This window comes from Cariama cristata, unplaced genomic scaffold (genome assembly GCF_000690535.1).
Source record: "Cariama cristata isolate BGI_N322 unplaced genomic scaffold, ASM69053v1 scaffold21848, whole genome shotgun sequence".
In the NCBI taxonomy this organism is placed as follows: Eukaryota; Metazoa; Chordata; class Aves; order Cariamiformes; family Cariamidae; genus Cariama; species Cariama cristata.
Window position 1 is genome coordinate 14169 of NW_009631003.1, and position 11126 is coordinate 25294.

The window sequence follows — 11126 nt, forward strand, 5'->3', positions numbered from 1 at the left end:
CACTAAAGCCAATGGAATTACAATGGCAGAAATCTGATCTAACAGACCAGGACTGAGCCTGTAAACTCTCCTTTTTTAATTTACGTAAAACATGAATGCAATATATTATTTACTATCCACTGTATAAATTATTGAAAAAGTACTTTTATACTTATAAAAGTGTGGCAAATCTTTCATTGAAACTAAAAATGTGAAATGCGACATTAATCACCGGAGTCTTTTTTTTTTTTTTAATAAAGAAATAACACAATTTGGGAAGTAAAAAAAAAAAATGTTACCACACTGAAAATGGAAATCTTTCCAGCCTATGAATGAGAAATACCTATTCTGAGTTCTTACACTGAGTGTAAAGAGAAAGTCTAAAGAGAAATCTCCCTTGATCACAGCTGAAATTTATAAGTTTCTCAGAATATCTGTATTCTAAAACCATTAAGTGATGCTCACAACTAAGTCTCTGGTTCTGATCATTATAAGGCCATTACGTTTGCCTTACTGCGTTCAAGCTAGACATTTACCCAACAGCTGTGAGAGCAGGTACATCGGTTTAAGATACTTTCAAAATACTGAAATGAAATATCAGATGTAGTGCACCTAAGTTCTTGTTTTTTCTCCAGATGTTACCAGATCCAGTATTTAAAAAATAAAGGGGGAAACTTTCAAAGAACAAGTGTTATGGGTTTTTTATAATTTAGAACAAATTATAAATTAACCTGTCCATACTTTTGAGACATAATATACAAGAGCAAACAGCTGAGCGTTCTTTTATTACTCAGGTACTACAATTTTTTCCCAATAAAAATGTCTTTTAAAAATTTCTTGCTACTGTATCCCAGCTCAGATCCTGGTACATCCTTTCAGATGAGGTATTCTACCATCTCTCCATCTGGGAGGTCCTGCCCCATGGTCTGAACAGGGGCTTTTCTTTCAAGAGTGCTGGAGTGGAAGAGTGGCCCATCTACGCAATGAGGAAAAACAAGAGACAGACAATCAAAGCTGTAACTTCAATGAGGTTAAGAGAAATGATGTTAACATTTTAAAAGTCATCTTCTGTCATTGGCCAAAAGACAGCTAACAACTCCTTATTTAATCTTAAAAAAATTCAAATCTTCATGCATGCAGCCAAATAAAGATATTTTATCAAATTCCCTTTGGGTATCTCCCACTGACACACAATAGCATATAAAACTGGAGTGACTGCATTTAAACCAATGTAGTCAGCGCAGACTTTCCCCACAAAACCTGTTTCCCTGTCTCCCTCGATACCCATTAAATAGCATAGCACGGGCCAGATGCACAGCAGACCAGCCAAATTCACTCTTCCATAAAGAACAACATAATTGTAATGTGTCTGTAAGTAGAAGAGGCAAGGTTGTGTAATCTGCATTGATTTGGCAGATTGGGCTGGAAAATGAGCAGCTCTTGCCAGCTCCGAGCTCTGTGGGAAGCAAATTCTGTGACAGTCACTGTCAACTGGATCTACTTGTGCCAATCCTGAAGTCGGTCCTGCGACTGGGACAGTACAATAATCAGACAGCTTTATCATGATAGTTACCTTTCCTTCTTCTTCCTCCCCCTTATCTGAGTCCACTTCGCTTTGAATACGCACTGAAATGCAGCGGTCAGTTTCCACAGCCCATTTTCATACACTGTTTAAACCCTGCATGCTACTCGCCATTTACTTCAGAGCAGACACTGACTCGGAGACTGTCCTGGGATTTGCATATACCTGCTCCAATTCTTAAATCTCACTATACCTCTCTACCCAGTGTGTCCGTGCTCACGCTACCACTCTTAAGGCTTTTTTTCCCTCAGAGCATTTAAGACCCTACAGGACATTGTCAAGCTTGCCTCTGAAACGCATTTGTCCTCACAAAAACTAAACCCAGTTTTTCTGAATGGAAAAAGGGACGGCAGGGGCTGACCCACAGAGCAGAACTGATGGCAGGTCAGTGGCAGGGGCCCCTCCAGGAGAGCAGCTGAGCTTTCTTACCTGTTTTGTCTGCACTGTAGGCCAGGTTGGTACTGGAGAGTCGTCCTGGTGTGGGAGCTGCAGTGGAAGGTGCAGCTTTGCTTTGTTCGTTCCCCCGGTCAGTCTGGGTGCTGCAGTCTCTGCTGCCTGTTTTCGAGTGGGCTGACAGTAACGGTGTGGAAGGAAGGACAGGAGAGGGGGTGGAGGGAATGGATTCGGAGCGATATTCTGTTCCCAGCAGAACACCTTCGTGGAAAAAGGGAAGGAAATTTCACAATCCCAGAAAACTAACTGGTATCAGTTCTGCACCCCTCTGTCGTACTTGCTCTAGGATCTGGAAAGCGCTCCGTGCCTCACCAAACAGCACTGATTTACCTTCCTATAGCACCTTTCACCACTGAGTGCTGAAGTACTTGAATAGTGGCAGTATCCTCATGTTGCTGCATGCAAAGATATGCAAGAGAGCACCAATACCTTGCTTCCCTGTCTCTAAGCAGTGGCCCACCTGTGGCAGGGTAAACCTGTACACTCTGAAACCAGCGGCAATAGATTCTCATTTACATTTCAGGATCTTTTAGTCTCATCAGGAGGGCCTTTGGGCCTAACTTCCCCCCAGGAAAAAAAAAAAAAAAAAATCATCTAAGATGCTTTGTTACAATTCACCTTCTCTGAACAATGGTGTTGAGCCCTTCGAGAGTCATGTTAGTGCAGGCACAACACTACAGGATAGCAATCCTGATTAGTATCTCTGCTCCTACTCAAGGAGACTTTACACCTTTAGACAGCTGTAACAACCCAGCTGAAAGCAAGCACTTGGGAACTCTGAAAACTGTAGCTCAAATACCCCTAAAATCATGTACCAAATTAGGAATAAAGGCTCTCATATTTTAATGACAGAGCCTGGACATCAGAAGTCACTATTTCCCAAAAGAGATTAAAACAAGCAGTTGTTCCAAATGTTTCCCATCTTGCTTGCAGTCAGCTCTACTGCACACCAGGCCAGCTGATCTGTCTGTCCAACATATACCTTCGTCCTCCTGCTGCTCCTGCCTCCCCTCTAAGCAGTGATTCGCACATCTGAACTACCACTGTTACTTAAAAATTACCTAGGCTGCCTTTCCAGCTCTTGTCCTCCCTCTTCTCCTCCAGGATGGGAGTGCTGCTCAGTGTTGATGAGTGGGACAGCAAGCCGGAGCCAGCATTTGAAATGGACATCAGCGACTTGGCGGGTCTCATTGAGGAGAGCTGCTCTGTCTTACCAGGCTCCTTCCGGGAGCGCTGCTGCAGGACTTTGATCATGGCATCCTTCTCAATGATCTGAGCGTGCAGAGTCTTAATCCTTTTTGAGAAGCACAAAGAAGAATAATGTACTTGTACTCCTGTCTCCTTGGACTGAGGCCTCAGTGCCCCCATGGTTGGGACTAGGACTCCCTTAGGCATTTGGGGAGGCACAGAGAAGATGTCAGTGAGCTTATTCCCCTGAATACTGGCTGCTCGCTGGCCCACCAGAGCAGATCATGCATGAGACTTCCTGCCTACATGCCTGAGAGAACAGCACTGAGATACCCACCTGCCTTTGGCTACCGGAAGCTGCTCTAAACAGCCATGGAAGGGGCTTTGAGACAAAGCTAAGAGTTACGGGCAGAACATGAGACCAACAGAGAGAAGAGGATTAACACACTTTGGGGAGTCTACACTGGACCTAACCCGAGGGAAAACAGTTCTGTGAGACTTAAGGGGTGGCTGGAGCCTGGGGTCTGATGAAAACGCCCTGAAGAGAGAAGAGGAACAAGCTAGATGCAAAAAATCTAAAAGAAGACTTTTTTGCATTAGCCCTCAGTATCAAGACAGGTTTTGGATTGCTATGTAGATAATTCCTTGGTCAAACGAGTCTCTGGCATCCTACATCATTGCTATTGAAGACACAAGAATTTCTGGTTCTGAGGCGTCTACCCAGACAATTAATTTAAAATCCCTGTCCTAAAGCAGCCAGATAGGACCAAACTGCATTTTACCTTCCCTCCATGTCGAGACACCTCCTGTTGGCAAGCAGGATCTCTTCCTCCTCCTTCTGAATGCGAGCTTCCAGCGAGGTGTCGTAGCTAGGGTTAGGCGAGTGGTTGATCACTGTTGTGTCCCTGAGAACAAGCAGTAGAGCAGATAAGGGACCAGCTAAGTTTGCTGCTTTCCTCCTAGCAGCACAAAATTATTGCTCAAAAGTAACAAACAAGAATATCCACTCATTTTCAGTTTAGGCTGGCTCAGTGTCTTCAAAAAACCAACTCCCAAGTCCTAATGAAAGAAGGATTACAAAAATACGCAAGTCGTTACAACAATAGTCAATCTACTGCCCATCTCGGGCCAGTCTATAATCTAACTGATTCACTGTACTATCGTAAACTGATCAATGAGGCAAATCCAAGGACATGGAGGGGAGGAAGGATGGTATAGAGCATCAAGCACTTTTCTTCAATTGAAACAGCGCAATATCGTTTCAGATATCAAGCTTTTTCCTTTCCCCTTCCAACAATATCATACAGGGAATCTCAGCATCAAAGGTAACTAGGCATGGAAGTTTCTTAAGCAATCCTAAGCAGCTTGGTCCAAAAAAAAATGGAGTGGGCTGAAAACAGCTTTAGACTGATTCCGTATAATGCCTGATGTTAACACTGTGATAGTTGTTCAGTCCACTAACCAAAACATGAGTATTTAATTCTACTTGTTGCTGTTCAGTCAGAACAAAGTCACTGCATGCTCTGTATCACTGTATGACTCATAACATTAAGAGCATGTTACTGACATAGCCATGCATTAACATAATTAGAAAAAAACAAACACACAAAAAAATTTGGAGTGACCAAGAGCTCGAATTCATTGTATTAAGAAATCTATTCTCTCAGATCCAGGAGGTCTAAGAACTATTTAGTAAATGTACCTTTAACTCTGCAAGTTCAGATCAGGAACAACAAAGCACCAGGGTGAAGGGCATAAGAAGGTCATTCATCAAAGAAACCTAACCTGACCCAGATTCCTGCCTGTGCTGTAAAGCATCCTTCCTGTAACCTCAGCTTCCTAAGGGATGCTATTTTCCACTATCAAAGAAAAGGGAAAGAAATTTGTGCACAGTGTAGATGAGGTTGCCACTGAAATTAGTGGAACCCCTCATAGTCTATATTTTTGAAGGATACTATAGGTGCCAACTGCATAGGAACCTGCAGAAGCATTGACACTAACGGAATACTCTGTTGTAGGGGAGAAGCAGCAAGAAGGAAAAGGAAAAGCAGAGGTTGGCTTTTTCCTGACTGGAAGTCATTCTTGTTCATTTAACAAAACCCGAACAGGCCTAACACATCCCCTTTCATTCCATGACAAACAATAGACCAGACCCCTACTTATCAGCGCATGCTGAAAATACAACACGGCCTCTAAGGACAAGGAGTAGCCAGAGCCTTTAGAGAATCTCCGGGGAGCTGGAAAACAGTGCACAAGAAGCATCAATACCCTAAAATAACTGCCTGCTTCTGGAGCAAGATAAGATAAGTCTTTAAATGCCAACACAGCAGATCTGCAACTTTACCCCTGTAATTCTAGTGTCATCTTACGAGCTACGGAAGCCAGTCGTGATAACATCCCTATTTGAATCTGGTTCATGAAACAATCTAAAATAAAATCTGCTGTCAAGAACCAGAAACGAGTTAGCAATGAAATTGTATGTAAGCAATACCTAATGCTAAAGAGTTGCACTCCAACAACAGCTCTTGTTTACCAACTAGCTGAAGCACTTGGGCCTATTTACAACCATAATACATGCTGCTGTGCAGTTGTCTTGGAATGTGAGCTTGTTACCAAATTTCAGACACCCCTCCCTTCCCACCCCCACAAGCAGAGTTCTCCATACACAGCAGAATGTTTCGAGCAGAATTTCCTAGTAGATGTTTCTGGTTAGTAACCACGTTGAGGACAATACCACAAAGTAATTTGCAAAAACATTCTGGAGAACAAGTAAGCCATTCAGGGTGAATGATGTGAATCACCAAGCTTACCCCATCTCACATGACTTCAGCAAAGACTGATTCCTGTTTAAAAATACAAAAACCCCAAACCCTTCTCATACACCTATTTTTGAATCAAAAGCTTCTAGGAATGGCTCAGAACAATTCTAGTCTGGAAAATGGCTCCTGCATGTGGAGGAATCTTCCCCTGGAAAAATGTTTCTAATTGCTGGCAATTCCACAGCTCCCAGGAAAAGCAGCCAAGCTCCACTTGCATGCAGAAGTCTGAGAAGCCATTCAGACCACAAGGCAAGGTATCATGGGAGGGTGGTATGACAACATTCCTTGGTGGGAAATATGACATTCAACTGGAAAAAGAAAATAATCCCAGTACTATGAAAAGTCTTACTTACCTCTGAGCAGCCACAGTTGCAGCTGCATCCAAAGCAAACTGTCTCATCACACTCTCCTCCAGGTATTTCTGTTCCCACTTGGTCATGTCAGCTTCCAGAGCAAGAATCCTTTCTTCCTTCTCACGCAGGAGTTCCATAAGTGCCGTGGCGTTGTACTCTGAGACATTCGCAGCCTGAGATGTACCCTGACGCTGATTTCCAAAAGCAAAGGGGAAAAAAAAAAAAAGTAGTCTCGAGATGCATCTGTAAGCCTCAGGGCTGGTTTGTTTGCTTTTTGTCTGAAGGACAGAGGTTGGTCCAGAACAGCACTGGCTTGAAGCAAGAACCCCCCAGAGTGAAAAGCAGTGGCTTATGCCACGTTGGGCAGACTAGGTGATGGTAATGGTCTCTTTTAGAGCTTAATCTGAAACATCTGCAGTGGCAGTTCAGCCTCACTCTGCCAAACCCAGGAAACAAGCTGATATAATGTAAGAAAGTCTCCTATTTTCCAAATGTTAAAGTTCAAAAGTCATCAAGCACTGCTCCCAAGAAAGACAGCTTAATTCACAGTGCCCATGCTAGAGTGCTTCCTGGTGCCATTCCAGAGCTGGTCAATACTAACAAGCACATATCTGAGATGGAAAACACTCCTCCTAAGGCCTCTGTCAATGTGCAAAGCCCCACTTGTGTGTCCCAGAGCTAGATCACGCTATTCAGGTCTGAGGTCTACAGCCCGTCCATAATGCCTACTGTAACACAGACTTAACTTTCAACACTGTTCCAGCAAAACACTAACGAGTACACAAGAGTTATCACACCTTAAAAAAAATACATCCAAAATATTTTTAAAGGATTTGGTTATTAAATCAATATGATCAGAGTATATCTGTGGACTAAGTAGCTGGGGATTAAAAGCAATTCAGTTCTAAAGCGAGATTTGGAAGACAGACAGTGTTCCCTTTCAAAACAAGAAAGAGTGGAGATTTGCGGAGCTAATAGTTCATTGGATAAAATGCATAGTTTTATATGGAAGTCTCATCTGGGATTGGCAGGATATTTGACTTAAATATAAAAAAAAAAATAGTTTAAAAGAAGTAAGTTGGGCAGACAAGCTATCTTATGTTCACCTCAGAGTTCTCAACCATGACAAGAAAGCTATTTTTCTGTGTTGACTCAGGCTCACTGTCAAAAATTGTGGAGTTCAGAGTACTTAATCTTCCAAAGGTAACACAGAAAAGTTTATCAAATTACTGTAACTCCTACTAAAACCACAAAAAAATACAAGTAAGATTTAAATATCTGTCCCTATGCAGAGGTGGAAGTTGGGGAGTAAATATAACCTGAAACTCAGTGAGATTTAGAACACAGGCCTGCATCCTACTTCCAGTAAAATTTACAAACCTGACAGTTCACCTATGCTTGACACAAGCTGAAATAAAACCACAACTTCACATCCAATTCATAACACCACTGCACAATCTACTTCCCGTTCATCCTTTTCAGGGAAAAAGACTCACATTACAATCATAAGACTGTACTCTGCATGAAGCTCCCATCCATTTCCATCAACTGCATTTATAGAATTGGTTTTGCTGGGTGGTTTTGTTTGGGTTTTTTTAAACACAAAAGCTTTTTGAAGGGCCTCTTTTGTTAAGGAATGTTATATAAAATCTCAAACTGCGAACAATATTTTTTAAAATAATTTAAAAGTAAATATAACCGGGTTACTTAAAGATAGAACACCATCTAGCCATATGGCTATGTCTGAATCTTATCACGTGATGGATCCCCTTTTGCGCTCTCATCTACATTTTCTGGTTGGAATGGAAGAATTAAATCAAGTAAAATCAATACAACAGCCAGCAAATCCATGATTCTAGCTACCAAAAAGAAAAACATGTTAATTTTACAAGATGAAAAAAACCACTGGCTTTCTTTTACGTGTGGTGTAGGGTACAGTGTAGAATCCTACAGGAAATCTAGTACGACACAGGGAAACAGCGGGTACCTGCTGCATCCGGAGAGATTCCAGTTCTCTCTCCAGCCGGGTTCGCAGCCTATGTTCCAGCTGTTCCCGTTTCTCACACGCTGCCTGCAGCTGAACCAAGGCCTGCTGCATCTTCTCCACCTTCTCAACATAGACCTGCTTCTTTTTGAGCTGAAACAAAGAAAGAAGATGCAACATAAGTTAAATAATGAGAACAAGTGAATGAACTTCTGGCTTTGTACACATGGCCGAGCACAGAAACACCAGCCGGGAAGAACAGCTCCAGGTGACGGCTGTCAGCATGCCTCAGACACCTACTCTGGACTTGACACTCAGGATGTTGCAGGTCTTTCCCATCTCTGCTTTCCTGCTAGGTGTATTTGTTCTTTTTGTCCTCGGCAACCCCATGGTATTGATGGGGAAACTGAGGTAATTATCTGTTGCAAACGACTGAGAGCAGCAATGGGCTAGAAAGGGCATCTGGGTTCATAATACAGAGTGTTTAAGTGATTCGACACATGTTACCAGGGTAGCAAAGACAGTATTTAGAGCCGGTCCACAAGTTGGAAACAATTTTCAGTGCAATATTGAAAATTGTTGGCAGCGTTTTTAAGAGATTAAGCAGAAACTGAATCAAAACTTGCAGCATCCTATTCCAGTCCCGTAACAATAAAATAATGAATAGGATCATAGCATACACTAGACACGACCTGTGCTCTCTCTCCACACTGCAGCTAGGTTTACGCAGTGATCTGGACATTCATCTTGGTCATCCTGGCCCACTGTAACTTGAGAGGTCCTGCTCCATTCCTTGCCCCTGCCCTTCTGTCCTCCTCCATCATTCATCCTGCAAACCAAGCTGCTATCCTGCCTCACGATAAGCAATGAAAACTACCATGCTGAGACCCCCAATAACTGTCTAAACAAGGTTAATCCACAGTTCAGGCAGAACAAAACCAAACCAAAATATGAATTAAAAAAAAAGAATAAAACACACCTACGGCCCAGTTCTATTCTACTATACAGAATACCGCACACCTCTGGACATAATTTTCTGTTAAGGAAAAGAGTAACAATCACAATTAGGTGGCCTTCTGCAGCAAATCCGGGGCATTGCATTTTTAGCTATGATTGTCATAAACCCTGAAAGAAAACTAGCAGGAAGAAGGCAACTTTTCCCAACAGTCAGAGCCAAAGTCTAGAGAAGCACCATAATGCAAAACAAGGACTCCCTTATGTGAGTTCAAAGAGCTACTCTACAGCCTCATGGAAGAAAAGTCCACTGAGGGATATTAAAGACAAAGGACACCACTTTCGGCTCAGAAGTCCTTCCTGGAAGCGGAAAGTATTCTGAGAAAGTATCGCTGTTTGTTGGCCCGATTCTGATAGTGTTCCCTAGGAATCTGCCGTAAGTTTCGGCGAAGACAGGATACTAGGCTTGCTGGGCCTTGATCTGAACAACGTCAGCCGGTCTTACATCGCACCTTCTTTCTGAAAAGGTCTTATCATATGTTTCTTCAAAATTTTCCCTTTTCACACCCCTGTTCCTTGAGGCAATCCAGAGACTGCAATCTGAATAGCAGAGAGAGAAAAATCTCCAAACACTATTAATCCCAGACATGGTATCCTTTTCTTCTCTTCATAAAGTCAGCAGGCATCTGATCTCACAGCATGAATGTTGCTGCCCTAGAGGATTTTCCCCAAACAAGTATTTTATAATAAAAGTTACAATAAATAGTGAGTAATCCAGGCAAAGACCTTCCCACCAGTGCATGTACAGTAGAAAGGTATTTTTATTCTTTGATTGCTCAAGATTTCAAGCTTGTTTGGGATGGGAGGGACAAGAACATTTTAATACAACTTAATATTCCACTGCTGCTCTGTAGAAAATGTAGAAATTTTATTTCTACAGAGTGTAACATATTAATGTTACACTTAATATTTTTATTTCAGATCATAGTGCCTAATAACACTGATGTAAGCTTTCTCAGACTCCAATAGTGTAGATTAATTCACCAGCTTTACACTTAGATTAACAGCAGCTCAAAGTAGTTCTGTAACTAGTCAAAAATTATAAACTATGAGTCAGCAGCAGAACCTACAAATGGAGAGTACCCAGTACCTTGGGTTTGCATATGAGCTTACCGACCTGGATAAGAGTAAGGAACAACCTAATAAACTTGCTAGCAGTGAAATATCATGCATCAAGCTGAACAATAATCTCTTGAAAATCAGCTCTCCTCCCCCACTCTTCTGTATAAAAAATTAAGGAAGGACAGACAGATATTTGCTCTTTTATTACCTGCCACAAAGCATTTAAATTTCTGAAAAGTTTTTTAACACACAGGTAAAATTTTCCTTGCAAAAGTAGCCGCCGACAACATTTTACTAGTTTCATAATTAATAAACCTGAGTATGTGTATGTGTGAACTAACATTTTGGCCTGCATTCAAAGAATACCAAGAGCCCAGCCAAAAAAGAATTAGGACACAAAAATTCCACTGAAACGTTCACTTTGAAAGTGCTCCCATCAGCCGAACCTGCAGGTGAAACGTTGCAACACAAGCTGTTGCCCAACTTACCAGCACTGCCTGCACATGCCTAACTCATGCACCAGACCTAAAGTACAGGCACGGCTTGTTCAGTGGCTTTTCATAAAGACACCTTTTTTTTTCCCCTCCCAAAATAAACTTCATCTTCCAGTATCAGGAAGAATTAGGAATGTTAGAAAATTTGAGGTTTGTGTGTGTATTTTTTTTAATGGCTTCAAACCAGAATTAATTCAG

The 11126-nt window shown here is 41.9% G+C and overlaps 1 protein-coding gene across 1 annotated transcript in view; it reads right to left on the reverse strand.

Annotated features, from left to right (window-relative positions):
- Positions 1-250: 250 nt before the first annotated feature.
- AMOT (angiomotin) overlaps positions 251-11126 on the reverse strand; it is a 34619-nt gene continuing 23743 nt past the window's right edge. Inside the window, exons 7-12 of the mRNA XM_009705790.1 lie at positions 8362-8511; positions 6375-6565; positions 3985-4107; positions 3076-3308; positions 1991-2215; positions 251-955 (exon numbers count right to left, since the gene is read on the reverse strand). Of these exons, the coding sequence (XP_009704092.1) occupies positions 855-955; positions 1991-2215; positions 3076-3308; positions 3985-4107; positions 6375-6565; positions 8362-8511 (1023 nt within the window). The 3' untranslated portion in view covers positions 251-854. The remainder of the gene's footprint in view (positions 956-1990; positions 2216-3075; positions 3309-3984; positions 4108-6374; positions 6566-8361; positions 8512-11126) is intronic.